At 39.4% G+C, this 20591-nt stretch overlaps 2 protein-coding genes and 1 pseudogene across 2 annotated transcripts in view; 2 read left to right on the top strand and 1 right to left on the bottom strand.

Moving 5' to 3' along the window:
- Positions 1 to 20591, top strand: part of LOC144636323 (kelch-like protein 25) — a 164626-nt gene that overhangs the window by 128508 nt on the left and 15527 nt on the right. The window lies entirely within an intron of this gene.
- On the bottom strand, positions 112 to 1332 carry LOC144637057 (kelch-like protein 26; annotated as a pseudogene).
- On the top strand, positions 17056 to 19241 carry LOC144636290 (kelch-like protein 3). Its single transcript, XM_078495462.1, has one exon. The coding sequence runs from the start codon at positions 17111 to 17113 to the stop codon at positions 18875 to 18877; it is 1767 nt and encodes a 588-aa protein (XP_078351588.1). The 5' UTR covers positions 17056 to 17110; the 3' UTR covers positions 18878 to 19241.

Raw genomic sequence — 20591 nt, 5'->3', positions numbered from 1 at the left:
ACAGGTATGGAAGATTTCTTCTTCCATTTGTTTGTTTCAGAACTGAAAACTTCCACAGAGTATTCTATTAACTGTCCCTTTGAAAACCCTCCAAGAACATACAGTTCTTCGTTAAAGCACACCATACTTGCAGCACGACGGGGTACATTGCCGGAGGCTGGGTATAAGCTGCCACTCGTTCGTGAGTGGGTTGTACACCTCACATGAACAGAGAACGGTACAAATCTGCTCTTTCTTTTGCTGTCCACCAGCAACATACAACTTTCCATTCATGTCAGCTCCAAACGCATCATGTCGTGCGTCATTCATAGCTGCAACCTCTTCCCAAGTGTATTCACTGGGGTCAAATCGTTCTGTTGTAACTGTTCCACTGATCTTAAAGGTATTCATTGGTGTTCCACCTATTATGTAAAGGTATTTTCCATCAGTGACACCACAAGCACCCCATCGGCTTGAGGATAAACCATCAAGTATATCCCAGTCATTCATTTCAGGATAATAGTATGCATAAACCATTCCTGTTTCACCGCCTATTGCATACATGCAACCATTCAGCACTGACAAACTAGAATATCTGTCTTCGCCAACAAAGTCGGCCATTTGAAGAGATCCCCATAAATTGGTCGAAGGCATGTAATATTCTGTTATATAAGATCGGCCAGGCCCAACTGGCTGCCCACCAAAGATGAAAATTCTATCTTGGTATTGCGTGACAGCATGATCTTGATGTTCAAACATCATGTCTTTCAACTGGTACCACGTTTTTGTGTTGGGAAGATAACACAAAGATTTTCTTCTGCCGCAAACAAAAATGACATCTGTTCGTGTCTCTAGACACTTTCTTGGTGATTGGGAAACACATTCATCGGTGGGGTGGAAAATCTCCTTCATGACAGCCAACACAAAATTTAAACACTCATTGTTGGTTTTTATAAGTTCTTCCTCAACTAAATCATTAAATAAATATTCATGTTATATTGACACTAGACGGACTTGATGCAGTAAACTTGGAAAATCGACTTCTCTTTCACTTTTGTTTTGAGACACCCACTTAACAATTCCCTTGAAAACCTCTTCCTCAGCATTGACAGTGACGTCATCACAGGACGCCCATTCTGTGACTTGCTTCGTGTTGAGGTTTAGAAAATCTTCTGTTTGCATAACAGCACTGAAATTCGAATTGATCAACTCACAGGCTTTTTCTTTCATGTCCACACACTGATACTTGCCGGCAAAATAATAATTAAAAATACAGAATGGGTGTCCAGTGATGACGTCACTGCCAATGCTGAGGAAGAAGTTTTTAAGGGAATTGTTAAGTGGGTGTCTCATAACAAAAGTGAAAGGGAAGTTTGTTTTCCAAGCTTACTGCATCAAGTCCGTCTAGTGTCAATATCACATGACTGGAGCCAGGAGGTATATAGATGTGACCTGGAAAATGACTGCAGTAATCTGACAAAGCTACCCACCATTCGTCACAAAAGTTGTGTTGCGACTGATGAACAACGCATGTACCCAATAGGTGGTACTTCAGACTTTTTGGGAGGTGAACCCTTGTCAACAACATTAAGGAGGGTCTCAATGGGGTTAACCGTTAGCCGTAAAAAGACCAAAACTTTTGCCGTTAGGCGTAAAAATTGGAAAGTTTTAAACGTTAGCCGTAAAATATGTTAACCGTAAAATATCGGACAGTAATTATAAATTAAACAGACTAGATCACTTCTTTGTCCCAGAATGGTCCTACGACCTAAAATATGTTTTTTAATTATGGAAATTAATTTTTAACTTTAAAAAACAATGGAAATTAATTTTTAACTTCTGTTAACCGTAATGGAAATAAATTAACCGTTAACCGTAAAAAAGCCAAAATTATAATCGTTAACCGTAAAAGCCACCATCCCATTGAGACCCTCATTAAGGTTTGATCCGAGTGCCAATGAGTGAAGCTAGATACAATGCCTTTGGCGCTGCCATGAACGGAACTGGGTCTACATAGCAGGTGGGTGTCAGGGCTTCCTGGCAGTGTTGTACTCATTTCTATTATTAGTTAAAGGTTGGAGATAAAAGACGCATATTTGAATGAATCAGCCTTTATTCATGCTCTTCTTACATTACTTACAAGTAAGTCCTGCCTTAATTTAACCCGAATTTAATTTAATTTGATTTCCCGAGTTCCAGCGCTTATTTTGTCAGCTAGTCATTTTGTTTCCATATTGAGGCCGTCATTTTATTCATGGAGATCACTACCTGGTAAAAAAGGGAAGAAAAAATGTAATTACCATGTTGCAGGAATCTGATGCGTTGTTGGTTACCCTTAAAGTAATTTAATATTAGTATCTGGGTGACAGTAAATATGCAGCGTAAATATTGCACAAATAAACGTATGTGGATAACAAACAATACCTGTGGATTGTGTGTTAATATTTATATCGATTCTTACGCCAATTTTTTTTTTTTTTACAGCGAGAAAAGTAAAGGTATAATGCCACTTTTAAATTACGGGAAGGCATAATATCTTCGCGGCTATAAATTGATGAGAGAAAAAAAACGTCAAGATGCAGTGCTGGTGGGGGGGGGGGGGGGTGCACGTGTTTTGAATATTTAGTGAACTGGTCGAATTTCTTTCTCCCTCCCCATCCCGCCCAAGAAAATAAGAAAAATGAGTTCCAGTGATAATGCGAGAATGGTGTCATCAACGTTAGTTAAGAATTCGCCAGATTCGTACCGGATATCGATGTCGCAGCAACATTTGTTGGTAAGCAAGGTACAAAACGCCACAGGCCACATGCATTGATAGGTGCCTGATGGACAAGGATCACGATAGTAGTAACACCTCCCCGGCCCATACGGCTTACTGCAAGTGTCTGTTAAGAGGAAAAGATTTGTTCACTTGTTAGCCATCAAAAAGACCAAGCAGTTAGAGTGATATCACTAAGCCCATGAAATAGATACTAAAGACCACTCTATGTTTTAGTAGTCAATGTAACGATCTTAAGATGTAGGAATGCTTTTAGCCGATGCAATGCCATACGTCTTGCAGAAGACAGCTACCGCACGCAAACGAATGAATTATACCACACCAAAAAGGGTTCAAAAAGAGAAGAACTCACTCCATTCTTAGTCAGTACTTGAAGAAAGTATTTTGTCATCGCGCTGTGATTCACAACAAGTTCCAAGGAAAAGGAAGGAGTTTCAAACATTTAAGTAACCAATAGTTTTCTTTTGAACTGATGTATCATTCACCGAACTCGTCTGTTCATAAGGACTTTCAGTATTTAATGCCGTTTCGCAATTACAGCCAAAGAGTTACTCGCCGTCATCTTCTTAGCTTTGAAAAGGCCTTTTTTTCTTTCTACAAAAAAATTAATATGGCTGGCAAATAACATAATACTGGAAAGAATTTTAAAGGCATTTTCAGTTAATCGGTGATATTAAGGAAGATCATACAACGGGACTATCTCTAATCTTTCCAGTTGTATTGGACATCAAACAAAAAAGACTACTTTTGGAAATCAAATTCCTTTGATATTTTGCGCATTACAAGTGGTATTATATATTTCGTGAACTCTGCTTATATAGTTGATGATAGCTTACACTGGTGTTCAGACAAGGATTATAAAATACTTCAAATATATCAACTTGGCGGCCGATCGTCAACACTCCTACATTTCCAAATTTCAAAAACGCATTAAAACGTCTCAAAGCTTGAATGAAATAAATAAAAAAAATAAGAACATCGACATCGCAAAAGAAAATAGCAGAGGTAAATGGTTTATTTTATTCAAAAAAGATTCTTTTCTAAGTGATACTCAGTGCGTTATTTGCTCAAAAACATTTTTGATTAAATTTGTTTGCCTTTGTTTGTATGCTGCGGACCATCCATGTGCACATCTCCGATGTCTTCGATGGTACTTGTATTTTTTCTTTATTCCAAAGAACTTAAAATTTTCTCGGTATCCCAGAGAGGTGGAGTTATTAAATAAATCCCAAAAAGATGCAAAACTTTATTTAATAAAGAACTGGAGACTCATAACCCTTTTGAACTGCGACTACAAAATTGCGAATAGACTGAAAAAAGTTTTGCCGAACCTTAACTGGATTCCTTAAAGATAGATTTATCGGGGAAAATATCAGACTCATCGATAGTGTAATTCATTAGGCCGTGGCCAACAAAGCCCCTGGTCTTTTACTTTTCCTCGATTTCGAAAAAGCTTTTTATACAGTAGAGTGGCCTTTTATCCAAAGAACTTTTAAATATTACAACTTTGGGCAATCACTAATTATAAACTGTGCTACCATAACACAGAAAGCTGCCAGGGTTCCTCTTTTAATATGACTGAAAATACTGAAACCAGTATTGCGATCGGTACTACCTACCTACCTATATCTCTCCATGCCATAAGGCACATAAGGCTTTGACATTCTCTTTCCACCCACTACGAATTGCTGCAAGGGCTCTGACATTCGCCCATGACTGCCACCCAGCTGTTTGCCTTTCATCTTCAACCATTCTCCTCCATGTTGTTTTCGGTCGACCCGGTCTTCTTCTCCCTTCTGGCCTCCACTCCAAAGCTGTGACACAATGTTCCTCTCTGCCTTTCCTCATTATATGACCAATCCAGTTCCATCTTCGGCGTCTGATCTCATCGCTCGTTCTGTTCACTCCTGTATTCTCCTGGATTTGTTGGTGGGATATGGTCTGAGGCCACCTTATTCTTAGAATCCTCTTCATGCACTTGTATTGGAAACCGTCCAGCTTCTTTGCTTCTGTTTTCGTAAGTTTCCAAGCCTCACATCCATACATCAAAACTGACCTAACAATTGTTTTAAACAATTGTACCTTCGTCTTCCTTCCAATCTCACTGGCGTCCCATAATCTTCGCATCCTATAGAAAGCCTGTCTAGCTTTACTTAGCCTATGCTGTATGTCCTTGGTTGTTCCACCTTCTTTGTCTAGCAATGCACCTAAGTACACAAATTCTTCCACCTCATCTACCTGCTCACCATTAATCTCTAGTCGTTGTTCGTTTCTGGCATTCACTCGCATGACTTTTGACTTCTTTGCATTGACCCTAAGACCGACTCTTGCAGCTTCATCGACTAGCCTGCTGGTCTTATCTCTTATGTCGACGTACCTGGACGACAACAAAGCGATGTCGTCTGCAAAGTCTAGGTCTTCTAAGACCGAGGTGAATTTCCATCGCATACCAGTTCTTCTACCTTCCGTAGTCCTGCTCATGACCCAGTCAATTGCAAGTAGAAATAGGAAACCAGACATGACGCATCCTTGCTTTACTCCTGACTGGACTTGAAACCATTCTGTTGTTCCACCCTCATCCAAGACTGCGCATTCAAAGTTGTTGTACATCGCCTTCACCAATGCGATAAGCTCTTCTGAGATTCCGTACATTGACATGATGTTTCACAGACTTTCTCTATGTCTGACAGAATCGAATGCTTTCTCAAAGTCTATGAAATGGGTGTACAGATTTGCTTTCCATTCGTTGACTTGTTCCAGTATATTCCTGAGAGCAAAGATCTGATCAATGGTACTTCTGTTCTCTCGAAAGCCTGCTTGTTCCTTCCTCAGGATGTTGTCAACACCATTTTTGATTCTACTTATCAACACTCTTCCAAAGATCTTACTGATGGCTGGTAACGGCGTAGTGCCCCTCCAATTCGTACATACTTGTAGGTCACCCTTCTTGGGTAACTTTACTATCAATCCTCTATTCCAGCTTTTTGGTACTACGCCCTCTTCCTTCACCTTGTTAAACAGCTTTGTCAGCTCCTTTGTTCTCTCATCTAGATCTGTTTTTAGGAGTTCTGCTACTACGTTATCAAGTCCAGCTGCCTTCCCATTTTTCGTTGATTTTATAGCTCTTTTCACTTCGGCTGGTTGAAATGGTCCAGTGTCAAATTCTCTGTCATTTTGCCTTCTTTCCAATTCATGGGGCTGAATAGGACTTTCAGGTGGTTCTTTGTTGAGTACTGCCTCAAAGTGTTCTTTCCAGATCTTCAGTCTTTCACTCCCCTCATTTGTCGGTCTTCCGTTTTTATCGCTTACTGCTGTACTCGCTCTTCTCTTCTCACCCGTCAAGGTCTTCACTATTCGATGTAATTCCCCAGTTCTTCCATTTTCTGCCGCTCTCTCAGCATTGCCTGCCATCTCATTCAACCAGCGCCTCTTGTCTTCACGTGCACTCCTTTTCACTTCCCGGTCCTTTCCCTTATACTGCTCCCTTATTCTTTGTTTGACTCTTTATGAACGTGTACTTTCGAGCTTCAGTTTCAGTTGTCTCCTTTCTTCTACTTTCTTCCACGTTCCTCCACATAACCAAGGTTTACTTGACCTCTTGGCTGTGCCCAGTACCTCTTTAGCAGTTTCAACATAGATGTTCTCCGTTCTGTTGTTCTTTTTTTTCTTTTGCGATCGGTATAGGACATTTATAAAATGAAACGGTTTTAAAGGCGAACTGTTTTTGCAACCTTAATTTTCGGTGACTACTGTTCACCTTCATCAGAGTTAGACAAGAGTTCGTTTGGTGTTCACACTACCAATCCGTGCGCTTCTGACGCTATTAATTTTAAATTAAAGGTACATAAGCGCGAGGGAACGCTTTTCGTTCGTTTACAGCGTTGCTGTCCAAAGTGGAGTGCCAAGACTCCAAGAAAAGCCTCTTGTTGTAGTTGCTTATGCCACGCTCGAGGATCTGGGCGTCTTTCGGATGGATGTTGTGTTCCGTTGACTCGGCATGGATCGTGTTCGGCTCCGCGCGAGGACCATGAGCGCTTGCTTTCTTCGATGTACGTATACGGGCAGTCGTGGCACTTCACTTTCAACTGTTCTCTATCTCTCAGCTCTCTTTCTCCAAATGGTTTTATTTTCTGTGTAATTTAGTTTCTAGCGAATACAATAAGGAAAAACCAAAATATCAAAGGCATCTTTATGAATGGAAATGAAATTAAAATTAGTCTGTATGCGGATGAAACCACTTTAATACTAGATGGTTCCAAGGAATCCCTTATGTCTTCTCTGCAAACATTGGATAATTTTCAACTGTAATCTGGCCTTAAATTAAATAACAAAAATACGGAAACCCTCTGGATTTTCGCTAATGCCGAAAAAGAAGAAAAATTGTGCCCGGAAAGAGACTTAATATGGGTGAAAGGAAAAGCCAAAGCCCTTGGAGTATGGCTCTCGACTAATCCTGACCTAACCGCAGAGCTGAACAACAACGACAAATTAATAAAAATAAAAAATAGCCTAAACTGCTAGGAGTGTCGTCGACTTACCCTTTATGGCAAAATTACTGTTCTAAAAAGTTTAATTATGTCCCAACTTTAATACATTTTGTCCCCCCTCACAACCAATCATCGTGCCTTAAGGGAGATCAATAGACTTTTTATGGAACGGCAAAGGGGACAAAATCGAGAGGGAAGTTTTGATAAACGATTATTCAATCAAAGGGCTGTTGAGCCAGCTCATTCATGTTTTCTTGTGTTAAATAAACTGAATGTTAACCGTGCTAAAGGGAGACAAGTAACAGTTTGAAATAGCAGGGGGCCAAGTTGGAATAGCCAATTGTTAATCATAGTAGCACTTTAAAAGGTAAATGATTGGATGGCCATAGCCTTTTTGGATTAGGTTTAATTGGATTAGTTTTATTAAGTTGGCCATAGCCTGACACACTTACCGCTAAAATCCAAAAGTTGGGCAAAAAGGATGGGTGCTAATATGTCATTTTGGGGTTTCAAGGTGTCTTTTATTTTACTTAAGATACAGTCATTGTAAATGAATGTCTACAACTCAGTCATGACGAAGATCGGCGAGAAGAGTCTCTGCTGCACGTTTCGCAGCAGGTGGGGTGCTTGTGAAGATGAAGGGATTATTGGAGGAGCACTGCTACCTCCTCCACTACCCTGATCTACTGCCATAATTCTTTTTTCCCTTTCCTGGTAAATGCTCTGGTCGTTTTGCGTTATCATTAAACCAGGGTTCATTCCTCTTCGCTAGAATCACCCCCAGTGTAACTCCATCCTTTACAGAATCTGGGTGACTGTAAAAAATTAGACATTCATCATTTAAGCTGCCATTACCTATTCCCATAAAGCATGACGAAGTAATAACAAAATCTGTACCTTAACAACATAAAATAAACCATTTGTTGGTGCACAAGCTATAGGAGGATTGTGTACAAAATGTAATGAAGACACTGCTGTCATGTATCTGATCAAATGTCATGATCACGCCGAAATTGTAAAATTGCGACATAACTACGAAATACACTAAAATTGCTAATAGTTGATTTAATTAGTACTGAAGCAGCTAAAACATTGACAAGAAATGGTTTAAAAACCCGAATGAAGAGTAAAAGAAATGGTGTGTAGGTGATTTTCTTGGGAAAGTCAAACAAAGTAAGAACACGAGGCCAAGTGGAACGTGACTACCTGAGGTACGGGGTGTTATGTTACACTAGCAGGTGGTTTATGGAGATAAAAATAACACTTAACAAAATAAAATTGTACCTTCTGTTCAATAAAATAAAGAAAATATACTCACTTTGCTTGTTTTTTGTTGTCCTTTTGGGTCATTTCGTCGTTTTAGGTTTTTTTTTTGTCGAACCCACGTTCTACAACTTCCGTCCAGATTTTAATTATCTCGTTCACTGCGTGTTCCGCAGCATGAACGAGCTAAAGGAATGTTTTACCATTTTACGGGCTTAAACATACCGTATTTTGGCTCGTGACGTTTTCAGTTGGCGAACACGCTGACGTGTTTGTTTACACGTACGTACCATGAACGAAAAGAACCAAAAATAAAGGTACTTCAACACCTATTAGTAAAGTATAAATATATCTTTTTTCAACCTGACTTGGTATCGTAAATTTTCGATCGTGTCTTAGGGGAAATTTCACTAACAAGGGAATAAAGAATAAATTACTATGCTTTTGAAAACGAAACCCTAGTCGTCCTTTGAAATAGCTGCTTTTTTAATTACTTCCGTCTGCCCGACGGACTTGATCGCGTGTGTAAGCGCGTGTTTAAATAAACCCGATTAGGGTCCTCTTAGGTGACAGCATTTCAGTTTCTTGATTCACATTTCTCGTTTTAGAAGTTCCGAAATTGTGATTTGATGTAAATTTATTTCTTACACTGTACAAGGATTTTATTTCTTTTCACATTTGTATCTGAGCTTCATTGAAGTTATTTTTGACGTTACTTAAGGAGGAGGGGTAGCATGTAAAATTACTTCCGTTCTACAACTTCCGTCTACACATTTTTTGTCCACACATTTTTTGTCCACGCGCTAGACAACTTCCGCTTCCGTCCACATCTGCTACACTACAATACTCATTCTCTGAGAATGAGCTAAAAACAAACATGATTGATATTGAATCCTTTATTAAAGGTATAATAATTACTTACCTGGGTCAAAAAATATATTGATGTCAACAATCACGGGAAATGGAAACTTTTTTCGACTTAAAACTTCGGAACTGCGGGGACGAGCCTTTTTTAGCGGCAACCTTAGAAAAAGCGACTTGTCAAATGTTTATTTTCTTATATTCAGTATTTAGACCATTTTCGCTCTCTGAGCTTTTGGCACAGCTCTCTTATACGAATCGATAGCAAACCAATCTTCTACGAAGCATGGCTGAAAAAAGAGATAAACAAGATTTCGCATTTGATGAAAGATTCAGATGCGTTCCTGTCCTTTCCTGAATTCAAAGATCGCTATGACATCATCAAAACAAATTATCTTCCTTTCTACGGGCTGGTATCTGCCTTAAGAACCCTACGAAATAACATCAGAGTACCTGTAAGCAATAATACAAATATACAATACAAAAGCTTTTATAGGAAATTCGTAAAAGCATGTAAACCAAGTAGACACACTTAGGGAAGTGGTCATAACAAGTGTACTCGACAAGGACCCACCTTGTGTAGGGGTAGGGGGGCTATGCAAGATACCACCTGTCTGGTAAGCCAAATGGACAAAATTTATTGGCCTTAAAATTTGAGTTGAGACTTTCATGTTAGGTGTGCATAAAGCTTGCCCTGCGGGAGAAATGACACAAGGAGGTTTGAATCTTTTTCTTAGTTTCTACTCCTGATAGAGTGGGGGCTATTCAAACAAGACACCATCTTTTAATGTGGGGAAAGGGGGGTACATGAAGAGACCACCCATCCTTTTGCAGAGTGATGGGTCCTGTCTGAGTACAATAGTCTTGACCATTTCCCTTATAAAAAATTAATCAGCCTTAAAAAAGTGTCCAACCAATAGTCAAGAGAAATGGACCAGGGATTGCGCCTCTGAAGCCCACGAACCAATAATTTGGGAAGCGGCGTACCAGTTATCTTTCCAGTGTACAAAATCTACAAAGCTTATTGTATTTCAATTAAAATTGCTGCATAGACGACTGGCAACCAATGTTTTTTTTAAAAAAAGTAGGAATAAAGATTCTGATCTCTGTAGTTTCTACAAAACTGATAAGGAAAGCCTGATTCATCTTTTCTGGTCCTGTGGAGTCGTATCTATCTTCTTGCAAAACTTCAAAGAGCTTCCTATAGTCTTGCACTTTATAGAACATACAACTTTTCTTCAGGTACAGTTTTAGGCCTAAGGCCAAACACATCAGAAAATAAACAGAAACGTAAACAGAAAGTTAACCCTTGAAGTTCGGCGTGCTTGAGTGCTCCAAACGTACGATGCTTCAATCAGGAAAAAAAATCCATTGGAGCGAAAATCTTCCTCAAATGTTTCCATCGCCTGTAACGTATTTTAGAATACTTTGTTTCGGTTTTTTTGTCGTTCCAAACCCACTGCTGATGTTTATTCTCTCGAGGGCGTCGCTCTTGAAGCCGTAGCGTGGCTCAATAAATAAAACGCTTGTTCAGTAAGGCGAGCGCGCGCTTATTGTTTTTACATAAATGGAGAAAATTAAACTTCAATGGTAAAGCGTATTTATACCAGTTACTACAGATCTCATGCCGGCAACAGGAACTGGCGAAGCCTTCGCTTTTCTATCCAAAGTTCGGTGCGACAGATTGCGGACGTGCTGCGTGCGACGTGACGACTCGACAGGTGCCTCAGTATCATTTTGTTAAATGATTTAATTCATAGACCCCATATCGAAGGGAGCCATTGTTGAGCGAAGCCTGACTGAAATGAACTTTGGGTTGGGTTCTAAAGTGCGAGAAGTGAAATCATGAGAATTTTCTCTATCTGTTTTCTTTTCCTAAGTCATACATGTAGCTCAGTCACTTTTAGTTATTCAATAAGCAAACATATTCTTTTTTGTTGCAGTAACCGAAAATGAACGCAAAGGTTCATTTGTGCTTGTTGCTGATTATTTTGGGGACCCTTACCGTGCAGGGTGCTGTCACCAGGAGTACGGGGTGTGAGTGTTCCTTAAAATTAACGTCGCCTGGATGTTGTCAGGATTTTGTTTTGTAACAACTAATTCGGCGGCTTTAGATATCCATCCATCCATCCATCCATCCATCCATCCATCCATCCATCCATCCATCCATCCATCCATCCATCCATCCATCCATCCATCCATCCATCCATCCATCCATCAAACCATCCATCTGCCCGCCCGCCCGCCCGCCATCCGTCCATCCATACATACCTTATTGGCTCGTCACCACGCCTCACGGGGCTTTTCAGAGTCAATGTACATTACAAAACTAAAAAAAAAAACACACAAAGCTAAAACACACAGGACATTGATAACATAAAAAATACAATTAAATAAAACAGTCATTAAGTAGCTTTCGCCTGAGTCGGATGGACTAAGTCTGAGTGCAGTCTGCAACTCATTTCACAGAGAGGTTGCTCTATATTGAAAGTTCTTTGACAGCTAGCAGTGCGGAAGAGTGGTACTTTTAAGATATGACAATTAAAATCAAAATTGTTGTGTTTGGGAGATGACTTCTGTGTGATGGCTAACAAGTGAACAAATCTTTTCCTCTAAACAGACTATTGCAGGAATGGGCCGTGGAAGTGTTATCAAAAGTATATTCCTTGTTCAGACGGTGATCTCCCGGAAGGGATAGACTGCGTGGAGTTGGCTCCTTGTCCAGCAGGCACCTATGAATGCGATTGGAAGATATGTGAGCCGTATCGGGACCAACATTGTTGCTGCGACAACTGGTACAAATTTGGCGAATTCTTAACTAACGTTGATGATACACTTCTCGCATTATCACTGGAACTCATTTTTCTTCTTTTCTCTGGTGGATTGGGAGTGAGAAAGAAATACGACCAGTTTGCTAAATATTCAAAACACTTGCACCCCCCCCCCCCCCCACCCCCCACCACCACCACCACTGCATGTTGACGCTTTCTTTCAGCTCTCATCAAATTATAGCCGCGAAGATATTATGCCTTCCCATAATCAAGAAAATTCAAAAGTGGCATTAAAAATAATTTACGGACGCAAGAATCTATAAATATTAATACACAATCCACAGGCATTGTTTGTTATCCACATACGTTAATTTGTGCAAATCATAATAGCATACGTTAAATTGGGCAGAATTAACGCAGATTATTTACTGTCGCCCAGATGTATAAATGTAAGTATTATTGCCCCATAGCATAACAACCTTGTACAAAGGAGAGGAACATTTTAACGAACATATTAGTTTTCCAGCCATATTTATGTTCTAGATTTGAAAAACGAGAAACTGCATATAACCTAAGGTACTCTGGGAATGGGGAATAAACGCAACGTTGCATTACCGCTCACAAACTATTATAAAAATAGCTTTAGCTACAGTGGCACCATTCTATGGAACAGTCCTTCCTTGTGTCCTTGTGACGTAATCAGGAAAGTGCTTTAAGGCACGGCATTCGTTATTTCATTGGCAGCTGTTAAAAAATGGGGCCCTTTTTAAGTGGTGCTGTGCTCATGTTGCTACACAAAAATATTTTTTTTTGACGCTTACAAGTCTTTGAAATTCTTTGAACTTCGAGTACTAATATTAAATTACTTTAAAGGCAACCAAGAACGCATCAGATTCGTGCCTCATGGTTATTACATTTTTTCTTTTTTTCCTTTTTTTCCAGATACTGATGTCCATGAATAAAATGACGGCCTTAATCATGTATGAAAACAAAATGATTAGCTGACAAAATATGCGCTGAAACTCGGGAAATCAAATTGAATTAAATTCGGGTTAAATTAAGGCAGGACTTGCTTGTAACTTTGTCCAAACATTATAAAGTAATGAAGGAAAAGGTCAAATAAAGGCTGAGTCATTCAAATATGCGCCTTTATTTCCACCCTTTAACTAATACTAGAAATGAGTACAACAATGCCAGGAAGAAAAGAAGTCAATTGTAGCCTTATCTCCTATTTTGTACTGCCTTCCAATGTGTGGCTTCAATAGCTCAGTTGGTAGAGCATCGCACCAGTATCGAAGAGGTCACGGGTTCGAATCCCGTTGCACCCAGAATTTTTTCTGGTTCCTTTCTTTGCAATTTCTTTAATTGCAATTCACTGCGAGGATCATTTCTTCACTTTAAAGTGAACAATGCGTCAATCTCACGCTAAAGATTTTACCAACTTTTTTAACTAAAATCCGCGCTTCGTTGATTTCAAACTGAAATGTCCAGATTATTTTTTCAACATTTTAAAAAAATTCAGGTAACGTAGTGTTTTAAAATATCTCTAAGACAAAACACGAGGTGAGAATTTGCAGAAACAATTATTCCATTCGCGCTTGTTGGATATGATATATTATACCCAACTCACGCAACGGGGTCGCACCACCTTATATATACAACGCGTGCTCGTGGAATAATTGTTAAATAAAGGTTACAGTAGTGGAATAAGCCGCGATAAAAACGTTTTAATAAAAAATACAGCATACTATCCGGGAAGAAAAAAAAATTGAGAAGTGCCGGGGCAACTGATAACAACGCAATTGACTTGTCATAGTCAAATCAGTTTTTGCCGGATTCGAGTGCCTTCGATCGCTTCTTGCTCGCGTGGACGAGCAACGGAGGGCTCTCGGTTACAAAAGCTAAGTTCGGATGTAGCAGTTAACTATGCCAGTATAACGCAGCTTAGCCTATTGACCGGGAGTTTGGCTAGAGGTTGTGGCCACCGAAACAGGCACAGTTGCTTGTCTAACCAGAAGCATTTTACGATGAAGTATAGGATTTGCCACAAAAGTGAAATTTACCAATGTTACTGTAACAAGTCTAGCTGTCGCCATTGGTATTTCCTGGGAGAATCCCACGATTTGATTCACCAAATGACAAATCATGGCAGGAACTCTAAACAGAAGATAAACGCCACAGATCTTGTAAGTCAACCTCGTCAGTTTCATCTCTTGCCGCTGGTGCGCGGAACTCGAAGGATTGACGACAGATGCGCGCAGCACTTTTAAGATACGTATAAACGTTATCACTATAGTAAGAACGGCAAATGTAGTAAATTGACCCAAGGCTCCTATCAATGTAAGAAAGGCCTGTCCTACATCTTTGAGATCGTTGTAAGGATAAAATGGAACACACACGGAATTTTGCTTTCTTAACATGAAGGCAAACACAGAAGCAATGCATAAAGCCACGAACCAGGTCATCAAAACAACCTTCTTAACATTGCGTGTGGTCAGGCGTCGATTTAATGGACGAAGCACTCGATCTTGGCGATCAATCGCCATAATCGACAGGGTCAAAGCATTAAGCACTGTACAGACGAAACCCGTTGTAAATCCGATTTTACACAGTATTTCGAGAAGTGGCCCAGGACGAATTTGAAAGTAATTGACCGCTGTCATGATTATGAACAAAGGCATGCTTAAAACGGCGGCAAAGATTCCAGTAACTGCAAGGTTAGCCAGTAAATAGTGAGGCACCTTCCGCAGGTCTTGTCTTCTTCGGAGCAAGAAACAAACACGTGCGTTCCCAAAGGCTCCCGCCAAAATACTGATTACCAAGAAGACGACAACAAAAATTGCAAGACCTCCTGAGATAGTTTCGGAATGGTTGAAGACTGTTGCAGCAGTAGAATTCGTTGTTTCCATTATTGACTCTGTAGAGTTATTCATTCTGTTAAACAATTTGATGACTTGGGAGATTACAGTGTTAGTTTTTTGTCAATTATTTTACATTGTTGTTATGATGATGCAAATGACTAAATTTTTGCAAACAAAATCAGTCTCCTCCTCACTTGACAAACAAGGAGTCAAGGCGCCAACAGTGTGCGGATAAGACTTCATCGTAGTTTTGTTTTCGATTCCTTTTTGCAACTCAGCGCTCTTGCTTTAGCCGGTTTGACTCCGCAGCGGGAAGTTTGACTCAGCGGTGTTTTCACTGCGGGAACACTGAAGAAAGGAAATTGATAATAAGCACATGCAGCAATCCATCGATAAGAAAAACAGTGTACCCTCATGTCCTAGAGACAAAAAGGTTATTTGGTTTAACACTACATGACTGTCGAGTTGAGTAGAAATCGGGTTCTACAAAAAAAAAAATAAAAAAATAAAAAAAGATTTTTTTAAAAAAAAAAACATGAAAAGAATCAAATGGAGGTTTTCCAATTATACCTATTTGTTTTTTTTCCCATTAGCGTTTTTTACTCTACAAAACTGTGGTCCATTAGCCAGTTTCCTGGTTCCCGAAGTGCTTGAATTATGTTGAATTGACCGGAAAGTGTCTTTGACCTTGATATATCAACTTGTTGTTTTTGTTCACGCAGTGCTCGCATTTCGAAATTTACTCTATGCAGTCTTTCAGTCTTCTCCCAAAAAGCCGTGCCACTTGTATCTCATGTTTTCAATTCTCGTTTGCTCGTTTTGCTCAGCTTTGAGAGAAAAAATAGTCGGAACAGTGAGTAGTACGTAAGTCCGTGGTCGCAATCAAACCAATGTCACTAAAATCATATAAGTTTTATTTTAAGTGAAACGAAAATTATTTTCTACAATACCGTCATATACATCAACTGTTAACGGAAGCAGTCACTTAGAGCGCTCTCCATTTGTGTGGAGAAACTGGTGAGAATTTTCCGGCAAACATAACAGTACAATTTTTACGTAACGTAGCATTTGTAAAAGTTTTTGTAACGTATTTATTATTTTGTAATGTAATTAAGTAACGTCAAATGTCAAGTGTCAATTTATAATTAAATAAATAATAAAAAAAAATAATAAAAAAAAATAAATAAATAAAAAACAATTTTTCAACAACAACAAATGTATGGTACGAGTGTGTACCATTTGAAAACCTTCTGGTGTAAAGGACCGTTTTTATACATTTCATTTCTCACCAGGAACAACCGCATATTTCATCGAGGATCATGGTACTATTAAAATAGTGGGAAAAACGAAAATCGTATTCCATTTTTTCCGAAACTTTTCCAGTGGGAAGGACCGTTTCATTTGATTTTTCACCGGAACAACTGGTTTCTCCGTACTAATGGAAAGCGCTCACTACTCATTCAGAAAAGAATTAGAGTGACCTTTCTACACACGAGATCGATGATGGTGCGGGGCTTTCTAACTAATGATCGCGTGAAAATGTCAAGCGGCGAGCAGGGAGTGGTAGCAATCTGCTTCGAAACCGTTTCGAATTGTGATCAAGCTCTTATAAAAGAAAAAAAAAAAGAAAACATAAAACTACTTGTTGGCGAAATAATGATTGAGCCTTATTTATTTTTAGTACGGACGCTGGAAGTAGCCTCTTACGCAGACGATCTTTTGGCTCGTCATGAAAATTATGAAGAAGTTTCGTTTTATTGCTTGCTTTGCGACAATTTAATTTGCCAATGTACCGATAAAAACCGACCAAAGTGATCACAACTTCGATTCAATTCGTTTTAGTATCCACGATCAAACCTTCATCACATAAAGAGGCCGAAATTCGCATCAAAATTCTCAGCTTATCAGCAATCTGCTTTATTATCTCCGCTTGCAAAAAAATCCACAATGCACACCAAAACAGACAAAACAGGGAAAGGACCCTGGGAACGACTGTTTTAGCGTGAGTTTGTGTGAGTTTGCGTGATGGAAAGTTTTGCGTGACAGTTTGTCAATCAAAGTGAAGTCGAGGCTCATACGGAAGTCGACGCGCATCTGCAAAATTCCAACATGGAGGTGCTATCACAACCCATTTTGTCAGTCGAGCCCTCACCTTGTCGCGAAGAACTTGTAGAGCGCTTAAATATCCTGAGAAGGAACGAAAGTTTCTGTGATGTGAAAGTGATAGTGAAAGACAAAGAGTTTAACGCTCACAAAGTAGTGCTAGCTGCAGCAAGTCCGTTCTTCCTCACACTTTTAGCGAGTGACATGAAAGAAAGCAAAGAACAACTGATCAAAATAGAGCTCGAAGAAGCAACTGAATCTGTTATGGAAGCCGTGTTACAGTACATTTACACTGGAAATGTTTCGGTCACCGAAGAAAGCGCCCACAATTTGATCGCAACAGCAGATTATCTTCTCCTGCAAGGCCTGAAAACAGCAGTGGGCAGAAATTTGATGGCAAAGTTGACGACTGAAAACTGTATTTTCAATTATTATTTTGCCGACAGGTATCAGTGTGTGGAATTACGGGAAGAAGCCCGTGAGGTGGTCAATTCTAATTTCAGTGCTGTCATGGAAACAGAAGATTTTCTGAGCCTTGACACCAAGCAAGTCATGGAATGGGTGTCCAGTGATGACGTCACTGTCAATGCTGAGGAAGAAGTTTTCAAGGGAATTGTTAAGTGGGTGTCTCATAACAGAAGCGAAAGAGAGGTCGATTTTCCAAGCTTACTGCATCAAGTCCGTCTAGTGTCAATATCACATGACTTTCTACTAAATGAATTAGTGAAGGAGGAACTTGTTGCTAAAAACACTGAATTGTGCTTTAATTTGGTGTCGGAAGCTATGAGATTAATAGCAAGTGCCAATGATGGAGAGGTTATTCAACAACCACGGAAATGCCTGGAGACATACCAAGATGGGATCTTCGTTTGTGGAGGAAAGAGGTCTTTGTGCTACTTTCCACAACAGAATACATGGTATCAACTGTCAGACACGGCTTTTAATCATGATTGTAATCACGCTCTAGCTCAATGCAGGGTTAGAGTTTACATTGCCTGTAGTGAATCAGATAAGCTGGGAGGATCAAATTTAATGGAGTACTACATACCTGCAACCAACTCCTGGGGTGCAGTTCAGTTAGCTGCCACGTTTACTTGTGCTGCAGTTTTAAAGGGCTACCTGTATGCAACATGTGACAAGTTCGGTCAAAGGGGACTATATAGGTATGATCCTGATAAGAATTACTGTGATAAACTGAAGGCCTCACCCACCAATCGGCGTAACACGTGTATTGTTTCTGATGAACAGTACTTGTACATGATTGGTGGTTATACATCATATGATAATTACCCCTCAACAACAGAAAGGTTTGATCCCAGTGCCAATGAATGGGAACAAGTTGCACCTATTAATGATGCAAGGCATGCTGCCTTTGGTGCTGCCATGAATGGAAAGGTGTACATAGCAGGTGGCCAATGGAAGACAAAAGTACTCAGTTCATGTGAAGTTTACAATCCACTCACCAATGAATGGCACCTGATGCCGAGCCTCAAGGTACCTCGAACGTCTGCAAGCATGGTGTGCCATAAAGGAAGATTGTATGTTTTGGGAGGCTTTGATTATTGTGTCTCCCGCCGTGGTCACAAATGGGTACAGATAAGGGTATTATCAGTTGAAATATTTGATTGTGAGAAGAATGAATGGAAAGAGGAATCAGTTATTCCAGCCAAGTGCTTTGAAACAACTGAAGAAGAGGAAGAAAAGAATATATTTAGAGCTTGTTATGCAAGACTCTGCAAAGGAGTGATTGGCAACCTTAAGACACTGAATTAATATGTCAGGAGCCACAAATATGTCATTTAAACTTTTTTCAGTTACATGTACCGGTATAATAGCTGTGGACAAAGGGTAAAAAAGAAAAGAGAGTACAAAAGTCTTGTGTGATGTATGTAATACCATAAGCTTTGATTTATATCTTTACAGCTATACATGTATAATGTATTTGTCAATGGTTCAGGCAAACAGCTGTAAAACAGATTGCCAACCATTCATTCAATCAATCAATCAATCAATCAATCAATCAATCAATCAATTAATCAATCTAAGAGCCCCTCTAAACCGATTTGCTTTGTGGCTGTTTGCTATTGTTATCATCTGCGGAACTCTATCATTAATTCAATACTATGAAACCCTAGAGTGAGAGTTTTTGTAAGTTCTATCTGACTTTGTGTGGTTCATGGAAATATCCATATCCCCATCTCAATAGCCTTCGAGCAGGCTCTCTATTCGGGGGCAACATGGGGCAACATGAATTTCGCCGAAGGCGCGATCCCGCGAGTGAAGCGAGCCTGCCATCAAATTTGCCATCAGATCTCAATTTTGATGGCGGGCTCGCTCGCTCACCGACTCTCGCCTTCGGCACTCCTGGGATCCCGCCTTCGATGCTCGAGAAAGTAAAATTCATGTTGCCCCCGAATAGAGAGCCTGCTCGCAGGCTATCATCTCAAAGAAGTTCATTGGAAATTTCAAAAAAGGGTGGGGGGTGGTTTCAAAAGCCAGATATTTTAAGGGGAATATGAAGCTCTAATGTAATTCCCAGAGGTGTGGGGTGGGGTCAACCCCTTTCCCCGCCCACATAAAAAACCTTGTGTGATGGGTATGGATAATTTTTTTCCTTGAACAACACAATTGGATGGCAAAATTGGATGACCTTTTTGGAAACAGATTGCCACATGGATAAGAAATGCTGCTTCTTCAAAATCATGAACCTTCACAAGATCTCATTTTTGTGTACACCACAAGTGACCACTTCTAGCTGTTTGGTGTGTAAATATGCATACTGGATGAGAGCAACCCTTCAACATTAATTTTATTTTATAATCTCATTAATTTTATAATCAAAGATATCAAGTGCTAAATGCTGAATAATTCGGCATAGCCTGATAGTAAAATTGTTTGCAATTTAATTGTAAAGATCAAAGATTCCAAGGGAGAGAAGCAAGATAAAACAAAAAGTGAGAACATTAAACGAAACAAGCTTGTAATTGCATTAAGTATTTATTGAGTCATGTATCAAGTGTATTTATAAACACCAAGGACAATAATAATAATAATAATAATAATAATAATAATAAAACATTTTTATAGCGCCTATCCAGGTCTGCTCTAGGCGCTTTACAAATCTATAAAAATTCGTTAAAATTAGCTGAATAAATCTTAAAAATTAAAAATGTACAGTAAAAGTAATAAAAAGTAAAAATCGCTAAGAGTAATAAGTTTTTTTAAAAAGATAAGTTTTGAGTTTTGATTTAAAAGAACTTAAATTGTCACATGAGCGGATAAAAAGAGGTAGATTGTTCCAGAGTTCAGGCGACGAAACAGCAAAAGCTCGAGACCCATACGACTTAAGGTGGAATTTGACAGGGTTAAGGCGTGAAGAGTGTGATGATCGGAGGGTTCTTGAAGGTTGGTAGTGCGTTAACAAATCTTGGATGTAGATAGGAGATTGTTGATGGAGAGCTTTGAAGGTAAGTAGCAGAATCTTAAA

Source organism: Oculina patagonica, chromosome 13 (assembly GCF_052425735.1).
Source record: "Oculina patagonica isolate OP01 chromosome 13, crgOcupat, whole genome shotgun sequence".
NCBI lineage: Eukaryota > Metazoa > Cnidaria > Anthozoa > Scleractinia > Oculinidae > Oculina > Oculina patagonica.
The sequence above is the reverse complement of the archived record's forward strand: the minus strand, read 5'-3'. Positions and strand labels throughout refer to the sequence as shown.